Consider the following 19,711-nt stretch of genomic DNA (forward strand, 5'->3'; position numbering starts at 1 on the left):
AGAGGTTTCTTACATTATTCCATCATTTTAACACACTCTGGTCTTATAGTCAATTGCAGGGATAACTGGAGAACAATTCCAGTCAGCAAAGACAAACACTAGTCTTCTGGTTGTTCAACTGCATAAGACCAGAAGAAAGAAAATAAGACAGCCTTTATGGCATCACATAGCCTATGGGCCACACAATGATATAAAGGAGCTGAGGCCAGATCTCCATCTCTCCTACAATCCATCTGTCTTTTCACTATCTTAATACATCAAGCTCTCTTGCACTATTATACTATGTAGGCTGATGATGAACACATTCACTTTTTCACCCAATAAAGGTCATCCAAACTGGTCTCAGCAGCAACCTTTTACATAATGCGTAGCAATATATGCATCCAAAAGAAAGTGTGCAGTGCATTTTTCGATACTGAGCCTCTATACACAAGTAGACTAGTTATGAAGATACTTCAAGCATAAATTTTGTGTGTTTACACTTGAGTGATTAAACCAAGAATATAATTGCTTGTCTAATATAATTAGGCTTATATAATCTAATATAATCATAATATAGTCTAATATAAATCTAATATAATTATGCTTATCTAATATAATTAGGCTGGCCCGATTGGCTGAGTGGTTAGCATATCTGCTCTACAACCAAAAGGCTGTGGGTTCGAATCCTGCCATGGCATGGATGTTGGTGATTATCTGTGAAAATAAAAATACTAGTGGTGGTGGTGGTAGACAGCAGATGGCATGGGGTGTAGATGATGGAAGTGGTTGTGGTTGGTGAGACGCAGAGTTGTAGAGTAGGTGCCCTCCCTCGATGAGTCATTGGACTCCCTGGAGGTGTTATGTAATAATAATAATTTCCTTTACAGCCAAGCCAAAAAACTTTTTACAAAGTTTTTGTGTTTCCATTCTTCAAAAAGGAGTAGGTGGCACACTCTTTTACCCCTAAATTTTGAGAATGCTGAACCTTTTGGGAAGCAAAGTAGAAAGATGGAGCCAGTCTCCACTTTTCACTTTGACAAGCTTGAGCAGGACATTTCTGATGTACAAAATAACAAAACAGTATTGCTAGTCCTAATTTATATGTATGGAATTATGTCTTCTATGGTCAGTTCTACCAAGCTGTAAATTAACAATATTAACAATATAAATATAGGTATTTATTTTTGTGAAAATTCGCATGTTACTCCTAAAAAAACTATTATTTTTATGGCTATTATAGCCTGTTTTTGTTAAGGAGTGTCCCTTATTTTAAATACATTGGCTTTTTTCCTCAAGAAATTTTTAGGACATTATAAGTGTATTTTAAAGGAAAACATAGCAGAATAATTTAGGAAGAAAATTTTTGTACATACCTTGTTTAGATGCTAGGATGACATCATTCTCCATACTTCTGCTGTTAGAAGATATTAAAATTGATAAGGTCATTAAAAAAAAAAAAGGGGGAGGAGTATTTGACACAAGGCGGAAAGAATAAGTTTAAAAAAAAATTATTCTTCCCGTTGGGGGGAAGAGTTAAAGCACACCTCCAACCCAGTTTTCCCATAAAACCCTTCCCCAAAAAAGCGCCCTTAAGTACAATAATATATATATATATATATATATATATTTGTATATATATATTATTTAAAAAAACTCGGGTTTCAAAAAATGATTCTTCCCGCCTTGCGTCAAACACTCCCCCCATGTCCCCCCCCCTTTTTTTTAACAACCTAACAACAGAAGTATGGAGAATGATGTCATCCTAGCATCTAAACAAGGTATGTACAAAATTTTCTATATATATAAAATTATATATTTCAATACATAAAAAATTGTATAGCTTATAGGAGATTAGTTTTGTGTATGAATGGTGATGTCAGGAGATAAGCTGAGTGTCACAGAAGCAAGTTCTGCTAAGAATGAAAAGTAAATCACTCAGCTTGCCCTATTTTCCATCATGATATTCATGATGGAGTTCATGGTTGCCCATTTAAAAGAGTTGATATATCATGAAAAAAAATATCACTCTTATAAATAAAATGATATCAATTTCTCACTTAAACAATGGAAAGAGAGAAGGTAAATGAATTAAGTACAGCGGTGAATTTTTCAGTAGACACATGGAAAGTGTTGCTTCCTTTATTTAAGAGGGAGAAATTATTGTTATTAAGCATAGGCTCTACAACCTTTCCTCTGATGTTATATAAGTGGCAACTGCAGCATGAGGTCATTAAGGTTATCCTGGGATATATAATAAGTCACAAGGAGAGGCAGATAGCATATATTTCTATGTTAGTGCTAAATGGAACTTGGTGAATGAGGTATGATTTCTGATAAGGATGATAACTACACCATGGGCATGTCAATCCCCCTATCTTGTCCTTATGGATGATGGTAACATATACTAATGTAGGATCTTCACAAGCATTAATATCACTGATGTTTTGGTGAAATCCTCAACAATTACACTGTAGGAATGCTTTCATTTTAGTTTTGGTAAATCCATTTGGATTCCAGTGTTGTGATATCATTTTTTTATCAGTCTTGGATTTTTCTGGAGTAATTATGGACATCAAATCACCAAATTCAACTCCACCCAGATACTGAGTATTTTACTAATTTTCTTTTCCACTGTTAAAACTGAGGGATCCATCTTAACTAGAGTACTTTTATGTAACTGATCATTTCTATGGTATTTTCAGGAGAGTACTTTTCAAAAGAATAGTTTATAAGAATCCCACAGAGCCTCTGTAGCTCAATTAGTATAGTGATACCTTTAGTTGGAAAAACCTGGGTTGAAATCCCATCCAGGATGCAAAGAACTTTTATTAGGCATTTTCAGTTGATGGTGAGTTGGATGTCTCATTCAGAGGTGACAAGATTTTCCTTCTGCAAAAACATGCAAACTGGCCAGAAGAACATGCAATTTACAGCCATGCTGCTTATGATAGGGCAGTTAATACTGTATCAGATTATCTGATAAGAAAGAAAAATTCTTCTTCTTCTTCTAGTTTTACAACTCTTTATGAGTTTATTTTGCAAATGCAGGTTTCTAAGATGCCAAATTATTTGGCTGTGATGGCCCATTGAGCCTAACATGAAAGGGAAGGTGGGATGAAATGGGAAGAATCCCATCTCATCTCTTCCCACAAAAAAAAAAAGCTGCAAACCTATATAGTACATTATTATTACAAGATTAGCAGAGGACTAAGGCTTCCAATAAGCAGATTCATAGTCTCACATGAGAGACAACAAAAATCTTCTATCACCTAAAGACAACTAACAAAGCATTCATGCCATATAAGATTTGAACCCACAAACGTGCTGGTTGGAGAACGGGTATGCTATCCACTCAGCCAACCAATGCACAATGTTCTTTAATGTAAGAATTACTTTTAATCATGTGAACTTACCAAGAGTGTCAGGAGCAGTTGGGGCTATATGTCTCCACTCTAATGTTTTTTCAAGACATTTCAGAGGATTTTCTAGTGCACTGTAACATTGAAGGCTACTGATATTCTGACCAGAAGTTCCAAGGAATCTAAGTCAAAAATGTCAACATGAAAATTAATAACATGACTGTATATTTAAGACATTAGATTAATTATATTTAATGTATTAGTGAACTTAAACAAAATTCTGATCTGTGGCAATATATAAAATGAACATGAGTACTTAACTTCAACACATCTGAAAGTGTTCTTAACTTTTAGCAACATCAAATTTCTACCTTAAGCTTTTAGCAATTCCATCATAAAAAGTAGTAATCCTATATTAGGTATTGTGGATGGGTTAATATAATCTGAGATCCCTGTTCAAGAGATCATTTTTTCAAGCCACTTCAAAGCCTCCACAAATGGACAAAATAGTTTTCCTCATGAAAGCTTTTTTTTTTCTTTTTTTTTTCACCATGTAAAACAGATACCCTGATTGAAGAACACACAATGAGTAGACATGACACACTGTCTTCAAAGTCTAAGTTGCTTTGGCCATAACTAAAAATAATAATATTAGATCTCCCATTAAAAGATGATAATTTCACACTACTTGATAAAAATCATCTGAAGTCAATTCTTAATAAAGCAAACTCATATAGCCAAAGGAATAGTCTTATATAAATTTCCTTTAGAACAACACCATGCCTAAACAACAGAGTGATTTGGTCAAAGCTTCATGTCAGTGTCTGTTATAACAAGCAAGCATGTTATAATAATAGTCACAAGCATCCATATACAAAGAGATTCAAACATATAATCAGTAGACTGAAAGCTGCAGATGCCATCCACTTGGCTGACTTATGCTAACCAAATCAGAATTCAAACAGATAATAAACCTTAAAATACACCCCAAAGCCATATACCCTTAAAGCAGAATTACATTTTTTAAGTGAAGTAGCGTATACTAAGACAAATGGGCAAAAGCAGAGCCTCTGTAGCTCAGTCGGTATAGACTAAGCCCTTTGGTTGGAAAGACCCTGGATTCACTTCCTGTCCATGTCTTCAGGAACCTTTATCTGGTCTCTTTCGACTAAAGGTGAGTTAGCCAGTCTCTTATGGAGGTAGATGCTTTTTCATCCCTCACAACAGGCTAAGTGGTCCCATGAACACATACGAATCTAGTCATGAAATATATACTTAATCCCTCATTAGGAGGACTTAACTACTCCCACCCATGAAGATGGAGAAGAAAAGGGGGGGGGGGGAATACAAATAAATAAATGGCAAAAATAAAGCACGTTCCATATGCCTTGGCCCTATCAGAAACACTGGTTTCTAACAAACATTTTTATGTCTATACTTGACTTAAATCACAGATATTTTATCTAATTCCTGTAATGAAAGGCAAAGTGTTGGTAATTATTTATGGTAGTGCTTCATAGTATAAACAACAAAGAAACAAAATAAATTCTTTCTTATAGAGAAACTTGTGCCATAGTTCTTTGAATTATTTACCTGCAAACACAAGGTAAAGATAATAATTTATTATAAGGTCATATATTTCAGTCTGAAAATTACTGACCATCTTCAGTGGCAAAAAATGGTTCATAAGATTAGAATGCAAACAATGGATTTATCTGAAATAGGATAAGCCATGTGATGTTATATTTCCAGTAACGTTAACTGAGGAAAAGGTCTGGTTGGCCAAGTGCTTAGTGTATCAGCTCTCCAGCCAAAAGTCTGAGAGTTAAAATCCTTCTGCGGTAATGGGTGTTTGTGATTGTCTGTGAAAATACTACTGGTGGTAGCAGTGGCACACTCAGGATTTAATCTTGGAGGGAGCCGAGCGCTCAGGATTTAACCTTTTGGGGGGGGGGGGGGGGGGAGAGGTTGAGTAGATGTTCTGCGAATACACACTACACATCGCATACGACCTATAACTGAGCATCTGCAGTGATCGCTAATTCATGAGTAGCACACAACATAAATAAAAATAAAGAATTTTAATTAGGAAAAGATTTTTGGAAAATTTTCTAGTGTTTTTTCCCTTTTCTTTGGGGGGTGCCCGGGCCCCTTGCCCCCACCCCTCTGGGTGGTAGTGGGCTAGACAGCATTGATGTAGATGGTGCTGATGATAGTTGTGGTTCACTGTAGTTGGTGGATGGTGGTGGAGATGAAGAGTTGTAGAGCAGATGACCTTTCTCAATAAGTATTTGGACTCCTTGGAGCTGTCATGTAAAAATAATAATAACAGTATTAAAAAAAATTAATGATGCATTATTCTAATGAGACTTTCCTATTTTTGATAATGATGGGTCATTCCGATTCAAGTTCAGGTGGTGAAGCAAGGCTTCAGCACTCTCCTTAAATAAACATTCAAATTTGTATTGAAAGCAGTGTAGAAGATGTCTTTCAGATCAAAGAATGTTGTGGTCTGTGTCTGCTCCGTGATGAGCTAGATTTATCATATTTCCTGTGGTAAATATATGATTGATGTTCTTGTATTTTCTTTACTACTGAGAGATTTAGTTAAGGTTTAGTGAACATTTTAAGGAGGCTGCTGAAGCACCGAACTTGAATTAGAATGACTGCCTATCATTATCAATATGGGAAAGCCTGATTAGAATAATGTTGTACGGTGTTGTACGGTGACTCGTTATTAAGAGGTGATAGATAAGAGTTTAACTAGATCGTACTTACCGGGTGCAAAATTTAAGGATGTAAGTGAAAGTATTAGAGTGCAAAAACAGAGGGTGAAAGAATTGATAGTTGTGGCAGGTACGAATGAATTGAAAGAAGATAAATTTTTTATGAGAGAGGACTTGAAAGTATTGTTAAAGGTAGCGAAAGAAAAGAGTGACAGAGTTAGGATGGTGAGTCTGTTGCCGCAGTATGACAGAGAGAAGTTTAGAATGAGGGCCATAATCGCAAACGACTCTATGTGCAGGTTATGCAGACGGTGTGGTGTGGAATTTGTGGATGTTTGGAATGAGTTTGATGGGCGAAAGGATTTATACAAGATGTATGGCCTGCATTTGAATGGATTTGTTGTGCAGAGACTGGAAAAAGTGTTGCTGAATGAAGTGAAAAGGGATGTGCAGAACCAGGGAAACTAGAACTACCAAGGAGGGGGGGAGATATGCGGACATCAGTGAGACAGTTGAGTGTAAGAATGCATATAATGTACTCGAGCTAGTACTAAAGACAAGTAATCAGAATGAGACAGTTAGAATAACGCGTCAAGATAGGGGTGAGACAAGGGGACCTCTGCATTTCATGTATACTAATGCCAGGAGTATTAGGAACAAGAAGGAAGAATTTTTGGCCTTGGTTGGCTCTTCCTGACCACAGATTATTGGAATTAGTGAAACATGGCTGATGGAAGAGGGTATAGTTAGTGGAATAGAATGTGTAGGTTATAGTGTGTTTAGGAGGGAGACAGAGAGAATAAAATGGGGGAAGAGTGTTATTGATGATAGCTGATGAACTGCAGCTAAGGAGAATCGAAGTTGTATTGTAGGATAGTGAAAAGAGCTCATTTGAGGCTATTTGGTGTGAGATTGAGACTGGCAGAACAAAATATATAGTTGGGTGCTGCTATAGACCAGGTGATGGAATAGATGGTGGAGATAGTATGTGTAAACAAATTGATGAAATGAGTGGAAGCAGGGTAATTATTATGGGGGATTTCAACTATGGTAACATTGATTGGAAGGAGGAAAGGACACATGGGAGGAAGGAATTGGATTTTATGCAGTTATTAAGGGATAACTACCTGAGACAGCATGTAATGGAATATACTAGGGTTTTGAGAGTGCTTGACCTGATAATAGCATCTGAGAATTTGACTGTAATGAATATGACCATGTTACCACCAATTGGGACAGTGATCATAAGGTCTTGACCTGGGAGGTGGCTAAAGGTGTGGAATTTTCGATTAAGACAGGGTATATGTGGAAGTACCATGCTGGCAAGTATGACAAGCTTAGGAGATGCTTGGTTCAATGCCATGGCATGTAAAACTGCAAGGGCTGGATGTCGATAAAGCATGGGAAGTGTCAAGGAGCATTTACAGGAGGTTATGGCTGATTGTATACCTAGGGTCCGGATAGTAAAACAAGTAGGGGTTAAATGGATGAATAACACCATTAAGCTTGAGCTGCAAAAAAAGAAACAACTGTGCAGAGAATTTAAAGAGAAAGGTAACCTGCAGGCACACGAACAGTATAAAGCGCAGGCCAGAAGGGTAACGAGTGTGGTGAGAAAAGCAAAAGCGGATTATGAAAGGAAAGTAACTATGCAAGCTAAAGATAATCCCAAACAGATCTTTCAATATGCTGCAAGCAAAAAAAAAACTGTACACGGCAGAATGGTTTTAAGGAATGCCGATGGAGGAGATCACTCAATCAGTCGATATAGTGGAATTACTGAGTGAGCACTTAGCAAGCGGATCATCCAGGAGATGACATTAAAAGAATGAAGAAACCATTATTTTTTATGGGAATGTGATGAATGAAGTGGAGATGAATAATCTATTACAGAACCTTAATGTGAATACATCTGTGGGATTGGATGGTATACCGGCACGGGTCTTACGTGAAGCGGCTAAAGAATTATCAGTGCCCTTGACCATGTTGTTTAATGTGAGTATCGGGTCTGATTTAGTCCCAAAGGTGTGGAAAGAGGGGAAAATAGTTCCACTGCATAAAGGAGGATCCAAGACTACTGTTGCAAATCACCGACCGATCAGCATATCAGGAGTCGTTGTCAAGGTCTTGGAGAAAGTAGTCAAGGGAAAAATACAGGAATGGATCGATGAAAATGAGATGCTGTACAGGAGGACAGCATGGCTTTGTGAAGGGTTGATAATGCCTCAGTAACTTGCTCAAGTTTTATAGCACAGTGACGGCTGAACTGGATAAGGGTAATGGGTTTATAGTAATACTGCTGGACCTGGCTAAGGACTTTGACAGGATACCACATGGAATTCTAATCCGTAAACTGCAACATATGGGAATGGATATAGGGTTGGTGAGATGGATAGGTGGGTGGTTGATGGAGAGATATCAGAGAGTAGTTTATTTAGGAGTAGAATCCAAAAGACGGCCTGTGACTAGTGGTGTGCCGCAGGGTTCTGTTCTTGGCCCACTGCTGTTTAATTTGTTCATTAACTATATAGGGAAGGATCTACGAGGAACGGTTCATTTGTTCACTGATGATGCAAAGTTGGGTAGGGCAATAGTGAATGCAGAAGATGTCAAAATCTTGCAGGATGATTTGGATAGATTGGAGTTCTGGGTTAAGGAGAATGGATGTCAATTTAATGTGACAAAATGTAAGGGTATGCATTTTGGGGTGAAAAGATTAGCAGCAGTATACCACATTGGCAGAACTGTACTCCAGGAGATTGATGAAGTCAGGGACTTGGGAGTGTTGATGGATAGGGAAATGAAGTTTAGGGGGACACATTGCAAAAATGGCAAAATCAGCTCATCAAATCACTTGGTTGCTAAAAAATACTTTGACGAGCAGAGACAAGCAAGTTATCATTCCTCTGTACCGAGCCTTGATAAGACCTCATCTCGACTACTGTGCCCAGATTTGGTCACCTAGGTTTCTTCTTGATGGGGAGGAGTTGGAGAGGATCCAGAGGCACATGACCAAGATGACAGCAGATCTATGGAATGAACCTTATGAGAACAGGTTGAAGATTTGCAAGTTGCAGAAATTGGTTGATAGGCAGAAAAAGGGAGATATGATTGAGACATTAAAATTGCTGAAGGGTTTCTATAAGATTAATTCAAATGATATTTTTGGGATCAGGACTGGTGGTGGGAAAACTAGGGGACATCTATGGAAGCTGGGCAATAGTGTGGTTAACAAGGGTGTTAGAGCTGGGTTCTTTACTTTTAGAGTGGTAAATGAGTAGAATAAGTTGCCAGAGTCTCTTGTGGGTGCTATGACAGTGAATGAGTTCAAGGCAAGGTATGATAGATACTGTGAGAATGGCGAATAGTTGTGTGGACATGATGTTTAGGGACTCCCTCGATGAGTCTAAGGACTCCCTGGAGTCGCACGTAATAATAGTAATAATAATAATGCATTATAAATTTTTTTTAATATTTATTATTTTTTATACTGTTATAATTAACCTTTTCCTCACTAAGAACACAACATTGCTGGAAATATAACATTATGCAGCTCATTCTATTTCAAATAAATCCACTGTTTGTATTCTACCTTGTATCAACTGTTTTTTGCCACTGAAGATGGTCTGAATATTGCAGTTTGAATTATAATAAATCATTACCTTTACCTTGTGTTTACATGTAAATAATTCAGAGAACAAACTAAATGTTTTATTTAAGTTAAGGGATATTACATCCGATATCGTTTCGTAGCCGAATAAGAAACTCAAAGAGTTTCATGCCGAATATAGTAGAAACTATATAAAGTTCGGCGAATCCAAGCATAAGCAAATACCTGGATACTGCAGCAACTGACCCTTAAGGTAGTGCAAGCTGAGGCAACTCCTGTCAAAGGTGGAGCAAGCTCTGATCACTATTCTTGATATTTACCCATAATGTGAACTTAGCTCCTAGGAGCTGTATTACTGTTCTACATTATGAGAGAAGGTCACTATCCAGACCAATTTCAACCTTCATTGAGGTCTCATCAGTGAGTAGGTAGACCTAGTTAATATCAAGTTGATGCTTTAGAAAAAGCGATTGAAACAATGAAAAAGGAAAAGTTGGTCCTTGTTGGGGATCTAAATAGCAGAGTAAGAAATGATTGTCAGACATACAAAAATATTTTGGGAAAATTTGGAGAAAAGAGCAAAGCTAATAATAATGGCAAATACCTCTTGGATTTCTGCTCAGGACATGGACTGGTTATTACTAACACATTGTTCCAACATAAAAATGTGCACAAATTCACAAGGCGAGAAGAAGCAAGGAATAAGAAAAGTCTCATTGACTACGTTATTGTTGATAGTGATGTTTTCTCCCTGGTGCAGGACACTAGAGTGTACAGAGGATTGGAAATTGGAAGTGATCATTATTTAGTCTTGAGCAGGATAAAATTGAATTTCATATTGAAAAGAATAACATGTAATAAAGTTTTAAAGCAAATAAAAGTTGAGCAGCTCTCAGATGTGAACTATAGACCAAAATACAAAAACATGATTGAAGAAAAAATGAAAGAGTTTGAGAACAGGAACCAAACCTTGGAGATTCAGTGGCAAGCTTTGAAGAAAACCCTGATTGATAACTAAACAAAAGTAATGGGAGGACTTTGTCAAGAACATAGAAAATAAATATCAAGAAGGGGGTAAGATATTCTGGAGGTTGTTGAAGAAGCTTAGAAATGGAAGAAAGAGTGCTATAAAAGCAGTTAGAGATGATAAAGGTGACATGAAAATGGGAGAAAAAGATATCCTTGAAGGATGGAGTAATTACTTCGAAAAATTGCTAAATGAAACAAGCAGTGATAGCACAGTGGTAAAAAACACTTAACAATCATACAGTCAGGAATACATATCCATACTTGAAGTAGAAAAAAGCCATCAAAGGCTTGAAATGTGGAAAGGCAGCAGGAGTAGATGATAATCGACCAAAAATGCGGAAGTATGGTGGTATAAAAGTCTTACAGTGGCTGCACTGCATAGTTCAGAAAGCCTGGACAGAGGGACGAATTCCCAATAATTGGAGTAGAGCTCTAATAGTACCCATATATAAAAAGGGAAATAAAACTGAATGTGAGAATTACAGAGGTATTTTCCTACTGAGTGTTCCTGGCAAGATCTATGCAAGTATACTTGAGAAACAGTTGAGAAGAATTGTGGAAGAAAAGCTTGGTGAAGAACAAATTGGATTCAGGCCAAATAGAAACTGTCAGGATCAGATTTTCATTTATGACAAATAGTTGATAAATCGGGGATTATAACAAAGATCTGTATTTCAGTTTTGTCGATCTGGAAAAGGCATATGACAAGGTGCCAAGAGAGAAGCTATTGAATATGCTACAGTTATATGATGTTAATGGGGCATTATATCAAGCAATACTTAGTCTTTATTTGAGTTATAAGTCAGCAGTTAGAATTGAAGGAAGTACAGGAAGATGGTTTAATGTTAAATCCGGTGTGAGACAAGGATGTACATTATCCCCTCTGTTATTCATTATTCTATATAGATCACTTTATGAAGGAAAAATGGTATTATACATGATATCAGAATTGGAGATGTTAATGTCAGCTCTTTACTTTATGTGGACGATGTTATACTTCTAAATAAATCTGCTACAAGTTTGCAAGATTCCCTGACTAAATTGAATAACTGTTGTAATAGATATAGTATGATGGGCAGCATTAAAAAGACAAAGACAATGAAAATAGGTAGAATTGTTGATACCTATTTTGATAATGTCAACTGTGTTGTGAACAGGGAACCTGTGGAACAAGTAAAACATTTCAGCTACTTAGGCACACTTTTTAGTGAAGATGGTAAATTAAATATGTAAATAGACAACAGAATCAACAAAGCTGGTATGGTAGGAAGTCAATTGAATAAATTCATATGGAAAAGACAGAAATTAGTCGGAACACCAAATTAGCTGTATACAAGACAGTGTTCAAACCAGTTTTAACTTATGGATCTGAGAGCTGGGTCAGAAGTAAAACACTTGACCAAAGACTAGAGACCGCAGATATGAAAGTCCTGAGAAAGATTAGAGGCGTGAACAGATGGTATCAATGGCAATATCATATTAAAAACGAGGATATTAGGAAAGAACTTCGCATTGTCAGCATCCAGGAATATGTTAGCAGAGCTAATGTCAGGTGGTATGGCCACTTAAATAGAATGGGCAAGGAAAGATTAGCAAAACAAGTGTTGTCTGCCAGGTTGGCAGGAAAAAGATCCAGAGGAAGACCAAGATATAGGTGGATTGATACAGTATAAAGTGCCTTAGACGACAGAAATATAAGATCTGATAATGTTGGAGTTTTGACATGTAACCAACTGATTTGGAGTAAAATTATAGATAGGAAGTTAGTAATGATGTAAATTTTTCATGTAGTACTATCATATCCTGTACACCCCTTGAGGGTACATGTCAGGAATTTGATGATGATGACTTTCAACGATATCAACATGTGGGATTTAGTGCAAAGTAGCATGTGTGTAATATATTCATTTCCAAGAGTGAATAGTCCGTGGTGCGAGAGCATGTATGTCAGAAACATTTCATGGGCGAGTACAAGAAATTCAAATCACACCAAAAGTGGGAGAATGAGGTAGATGATATCAATGTAAGGCAGAATTGTGTAAGTGTTACAGAGAATGTAGTGGAAGCAGTGAATGATAGTGTAAGAAATACAAATGAGAATGTGAAGGAAGTGGAGACGAAAGCAATAATGTGCATGATGAGATAACAGTGCAGAAAGAAATAGCATGCTTACATGGACTTCTACAAGACAAAACATGAATTCAAGAAACTAGAGAAATGAGTGGTATGTAGAATAGTAGGAGAGAGACAGAGAGTGAATGAAACAAGTGAATGGAAAAAGCATAAAAGTGCAAGAAACTGGAAGTAAAGCAAAAGTATTGTAGGGAGATTCAATGACAAGAGGTATACTTAATGAGAAACTGACAAAAGCATGTATTCCAAGTGCAAAGATCAAGGATGTTAATGAAGCTGTTAGTTTGCAGAAGAGAGAAGTGAAGGAGTTGATTGTTTGGTGCAGGCACAAATGATTTCAAAGTTGAGAAATATGCAATGAGAGAGAGGATATGAAAGAATTACTTAAAGTGAAAATGAAAATTAAAAAAATAAAGATTCTGAATCTGCTGCTCAGCATGATAGGGTAGAATTGAGAAGGCAGCCCATGATTTCTAATAAGTCAATGAGAAGAATGTACAACAGGAATGATGTGCAGTAGATGTATGGAGTGGATTTGTTGGACAAAAGGATATACTCTATATGCCTAATAGACTACATCTGAATGGTTTTCAAGTTAGATGTTTGGAAAAAGTGTTGCTTATTTAAAATCTGGAAGGGCTAAACCAGGGAAAAGAGATGTTAGTGGAAGGATGGATGCAAACATGTGGTTCACATGGGACAAATAAGTGCGAGATGACAATGTGGAAATAGCCACCCCCTTGGATAAATGAATGTGAGTGCAGAAATTACCATTAACAGCTGAATGCAGTTTTCCAGGTTTCCAAATCTGAATAGGCTGGTAATTACATTATGCAAGGGTAACTGTGTACCCAAGTGAATGTGGAAATACATGAACATGAATGCTAGAAGTTCAGAAATAAAGGAGAGGAGTTTTATCATTGGCCAAAAATTTTGGCATCAGTGAGACCTGCTTGGCAAAGAATGATGTAATTAAAGGGATAAAATGAAAGGAATGTTGTATTTTCAGAGAAGACAGAGGGGCATTATTAATAGCAGAAGAAATTCAACCAACAAAAATAGATATTAAGGAGGACTGTAGATCTGAGGAAAATTGTTCACTTGAGGCTGCCTGGTGCAAGACCAAGGTCAATTGGACAACATGTATTGTTGTTTGCTGCATTAGATCTGGTGATTCAGAAGATATGAATGACATACATCAGCAGAATAGCACAATGAGTGCAGGCCGAGTAATTATCATGGGAGACTTCAACTATGGAGATATACATTATGAGGAAGAAAGGACACATGGCAAGATGGAATTGCAATTTATACAGTTACTAAGGGATAATTACCTGAAACAAAACATAGAGTGGAATAGGAGTCTGAGAGTGCTGGATCTTGTAATGGCATTAGAAGATTATTATTATCGTTAGACCTCATGGAGTCAGACTCATCTAGAAGATCCCTTTGTCATACACACACACAGCTCATCAAACCTTGCGTTAAACATAATCAAATTCTCTGTACACACTCTAATGTAAGGCATCCAATCATTCACAACTGTGCATGCAAAAAACTTGCTGCTCACTTCCCCCCTGTTCACACCCTCTTTATACAACTTCCAAGGATGACCTCTTGTTCTTTCCTTACCTCCTACCATTTTATGAAAAAATATCTCAAATACTGATCCTATAACAACCCCTTACCAATTTGTATGTCTCTATCATATCATCACTCTTCCTCCTATCCACTAAAATCATTTTGTCACACTTTGAAACTGCATCGACGGCATTTTTGCACGGAGCTATTGCAAACGGTTTTTCAAATTTCTTATACCACAACTTGAATTCGGCGTTCAAAATTGCTGGATTTGTATAAGACAAATCACCGGCATAAAATTCATACAACTGACAAAAATCTTCCATTACACTTGCTGTTGGAGCATCTTTTCCATTTGGTAGAAGAGAAAAAAATTTTTTAAAAATGTTGCAGTGTTGACTGAAACAATCCTGAAGTTGAGTCAATATTTGATCAATAAATGGAATGAAAATAGTTTTCCTGAAATACTCTTCTACAGAATCTGCTGGAACATTGGATCTTAATGTTTGTTTTCATGTAGTTCTTGGCTTTTATACATGCTTCATCGTAAATATCTTTAAATGAAGACTCTTAGTGTTTCATGAATGGTATTTAATTGAGCCATAACTCATCAACAAAATTTAGGGCAATTAAGAGGTCACTGTCAGATTTTTGCATTATTTTAGACAATGGTAAGGTGTAAGCAAATATTTTTTGCAGGCTAAATAAAAATATTATAAAACCAAAGTCACACAATGAATTATTCAAAAGTTTTGCGTTAGAGGACGAGTCTCTGTCTTCCCAAGAAATGATTGTTTCAAGACTATGAATCACTGCATCATATAATTCCACCATGGTCATGATGGCTTAGTATACGGTGAATATTTATGAATGTTCTCAACAAGGACGTCCTGTCTTAGGGGTATTGAAGAAATTGTGTACCTTTTCAATTATGCCAATGCAATTTCTTATTTCAGTCACAGATACAGCATTTCCAATTGCCAAATTCAAACTATGCGATGCACAATGAACATATGAAGCTTGTGGATATATAGCTGATATGTGAGATTGGATACCATTAAACTTTCTGCTCATTGATGCGGCACCGTCGTAACTTTGCCCACGTAAATATGACAAATCGATGCCATAATTATTTAAGCTTTCTAATATTTTGTCGGATAAGTTTTTTCCTGTAGTGCTTGTTACAGGAACAAATTGTAAAAATTGTTCACAAACTTTGTCATTTTCTTCATCTATATACCTGGCACACAAGGAAAGATGTTCAGTGGTAGAAATGTCACAAGTTTCATTCGCAAGAATTGAAAAACATTTCGGTGAATTAATTTTTTCGACCAAACGGTTCAAAATGATTTCATTACATGCATTTATAATTTGATTTTGTATGTTCCAACTATTGTAGGTAGTGTTTTTGGCAGAATGTTTAAAATGTTCAGCCAAGTTTTTGTCACCTGCATCGATTCTCGTTCTTAACAAAGCTCGAAAATTGCTTTCATTGGCGATTGGCTCCTATTCAAATGAAAATTCTCCATAATCACGATGTCTTCTCAATATATTTTGCTGACCACATAAAATTACTGTTTTTATAATCAGCTCTAATCGTTTCCGATTAACTGCAGCTTGTAATGCACTATCTACATCAATTTGTAGATTGATTGGAATACATTTTCCATCTTGAATATTGTTTAGCCTTTCGTAAGTCATAAACAGCCATTATATGATATTTTGTTTTTTTGATGATTATTAAATTTTTCAATGGCTTTCTTCCAATTATTATAATCTTGCATAACTAACTGCTCAGGTACTTCAGATTTAGATTTTTCAACATTAGCAGGTGCAAAAAACACACAATATTTACAGTACACACTATTTTCAACTTAAGAGTACACAAGCCATGTAATTTTTAGCCATGTGTATTGAAAACTTTAGTTGTGAATTGCAGCACAGGTCGCAGGAAAATTAAAATTTGGTTTTGATTTCCACAACTTTTTCACAATATCTAAATTATCATCAGAATTAAATGTTTGTTCTTTCAAAAATGCAATGTTATGAGAATTATTAATAACTAAGGAAGTACTTTCTTCTGGATAATTCGACAGTTTTGTCAGACCTATGACTGGGGAAACCGAATCCAAATCAGTATTGACAATATTAATAGCACCAACATTGCTACTAACATTTGAATCATCCTTGTTTGGTTTTTTGAAATAGTTCAATAAAATACTCTGCATACGTTTTTCAGCCATAATTTGAAGCACAAAATCCAAAAAACAAAATAAAATCTTTTACAAATCTAACTTTAAAATTTTAACTTAACTTCAATGTTATTGAAGAATTTACGTATGGTAAGGTTACTCTTCAGAGATGGAAAGAAGTTTCAAGTTCAAGACATGCTTTTCAACAAACTTGATGCAAAATAGCACAGAATACGAGTGTATCGCACATGACCTATGACTGAGCATCTGCAATGATTCGCCAATACATGATACCCATGATCCTTTCTGGCCTGCTCGGACAGCTATAGGACAGCATTTCTCACCCTTTCTAAGCCCAAGGACAAGTAAAATGCCTAAAACAATTCTATGGACCACTAAGTTAGGTAATTTTTTTAACATTTGGAAAAAACTATGCCATTTATAACATAATAAATCTAAAAGCATGTTTTGAATATATATGGAAACATAATTAACTTGGACGTAAACGAGTAAAAGTGTATCATCACTGAACAAAGTTTTAATTTTTATTAAACAAATAATATGATATAATTATTTACCATTTACTTTTAATGAGATGGATGAGCTTCTTGGCATTGCAGAGTTGCTGGATATCTGGCTCAATATTGGTCAACTTCAGTCGAAGATCGGCACACATACTAAGATGAATTCTGTATTTTGTTTTTATTTGAAGAGGGGGTAATGAAAATCCTTTCTCAAAAAAATAAGTTGTAGAAAACTGCATGACAATTTTTGATGCTTCTTCAGATAATTCGGTAAATTCACTTCTTAGTGAAGGCTTGATCCAAAATCAAGCTGAACCACGATCACGGAATTGCATTTTAAGCCCACTGTCACTTGAAAGCTCAATTAGCTGTACTTTTTTTTTTCGATAACGAAAGGTCATTCTCGTGACTGCAAGCCTGAAATGGATCGCGAACCCACAGAAATTTCTTATAAGTTATTCAAAAAATCTGTTTCCAAATTCAGTTTCAGAGTTTTGAGGTGGACAAACACTTTCCCAGTGGTTAAATTCTAAACTAATAAGTTTCAGGGCCCTATATACAAAATAACCAATTGTATTTACCTTTTGAATACTATCCGGGGAAGCTCCAAACTTCCCTGTCCCTTTCATCATGCATTCATAATCAGGCTACTGTTGATACTGATTTATATACACATTTAAAACTGCAAACAATTGTTGAATAATAACACAATAATGTAGGCATAATTACCGTAAAGGGAGAAAAGTCACAAAACAGAAAAATGTTCCTACAAAATAACCAATTGTATTTACCTTTGAATGAGATCCACTGGTCGAGTGTCCAGAAAGTCGGCAACTCTTTCCTTTGATTCAGCGTATTAATATTATCACATTGCAACTGATGGGAATTCTGTGTTTCTGTGGATTCGTTACAGACCTTTTTCTCTTCAGAAACTACACACAAACTGTCATTACAAACTCGTTTTGTATTATCACTGTCAACGAGCTATTTTTCCGTTAAAAGTAGGTACCAATGTATTTGTACCTTCTACGGTATTTCAATCCATAATTGAAATACCGTACTTACTTGAATATAACTCACCCTCGCATATAACTCGTATCCCTGATTTTACTTTTCAAAAAAAGAAATTAAAAAGTTTTGCATGTACCTCGCAAATGAAAAAAAGCTGAAACACGTTCAGAGCGGGGGATAATAATTTGCTCCCATGGTAAACAACACGCCCTCTCCAATAGCTACTATATTGCAGAGACAAGAAAAACAAGTACTTTTATTATGTCAGTGAATAAGGTACCAGCAGTCTGTGTAATATATTTCTCAACAAACAGTAGTGCAATTAGAGACAAATGGGATAAAAATGACACTAATTAATGAATCACATGTCCTTTCATACAGAAACTATGCTATTTAGACTCAAGCAAAACCATATGTTGAACTGGCAAACACAGTTCTCGTAGCGAGGCTTATACGCTGGTTAAATATGATAATTAATCATTAAGGAATTGACAGTGTACACTAGAAATATAAATTAAATAAACTTTAATATATACTTTCCGATATTTCCGATATATACTATATACTTTCCGATATAGGGATGCCATGACTTGACTTGACTTGACCTGACTTGACCACTTGTTACAGACCACACAGAAAATTGGCATCCCTTATCCGCTCCACTAAAGACCAACCACTTCCCCTAGACCTACCTGGTGTATACCAGGTCCCTTGCAGCTGTATATTGTCCTACTTTGGCCCAACAGGCAGGACAGCAAATATCAGAATCTCAGAATACAAGGATTACATCCGATTTCACCAGTACAGCCACTCTGGGCTTGCAGACCACGCTCTGGATACTTGCCACAGAATAAGATGGAAGAAAGCCACAATAATATACCGCAGCAAGTTCAAATATGAAAAACTATTCATGGAATCAGCCTCAGCCCTTAGGAACATGCCAAACATCAACAAATTTGGATGCATGAGACTGCTCCAAATTTGGGAAACATTTATCAGAAGAACTTCAACCCAAAGGCCAAGAACTACCAATATAGCCCACCAGGGGCACCATCAGGACTTTAGAAAAACGTTAGCATCCTAGCTTCAGTTCTCATTTGCTGTTATGTAGAACTTGTGTGCACGTGTCTTTGTATTGTTCCCAAGAAGATGGCAACGTGACATTTGCCGAAATATTGGAAAGTATATATTAAAGTTTATTTAATTTATATTTCTAGTGTACGCTGTCAATTCCTTAATTATTAGTTATCATGGCAAACACAGTATCTAACTAAAAACTATTGTTATTAATTAGATGTGTGTGTGAGTTTGCCTGGCCCAAAGCAGCAATAAAGTTCAACCGAAGGCGTTAAAATTCGTAAACGTGTTAAAACTTAGCAATATATATATATATATATATATAATGAATGTTGTTATGGCAGTTTCACATATGGAATTCGGTTGAAGAGATTAGCATTTCAACTCAACTGGCAGCTTGCTTTTATCTTTCAGTCGTGCAATTTCCTAAAAATATATAAATACTGGGGTTAACTCACAACACACTTTGTCCAAGTATTACTTAGCA

General features: G+C 36.2%; 1 protein-coding gene across 2 annotated transcripts in view; it reads right to left on the bottom strand.

Annotated features, from left to right (window-relative positions):
* The window catches only part of PolD2 (DNA polymerase delta subunit 2), a 186,682-nt gene that overhangs the window by 48,862 nt on the left and 118,109 nt on the right, over positions 1 to 19,711 (bottom strand). For both annotated transcript variants that reach the window (XM_090404738.1, XM_090404730.1), the window contains exon 8: positions 3,396 to 3,523. In XM_090404738.1, coding sequence (XP_090260864.1) covers positions 3,396 to 3,523 — 128 coding nt within the window. The remainder of the gene's footprint in view (positions 1 to 3,395; positions 3,524 to 19,711) is intronic.

Source organism: Typopeltis vanoorti, chromosome 2 (genome assembly GCF_054136105.1).
Source record: "Typopeltis vanoorti isolate ZY-2024b chromosome 2, IOZ_Tvanoo_1.0, whole genome shotgun sequence".
Lineage (NCBI taxonomy): Eukaryota > Metazoa > Arthropoda > Arachnida > Uropygi > Thelyphonidae > Typopeltis > Typopeltis vanoorti.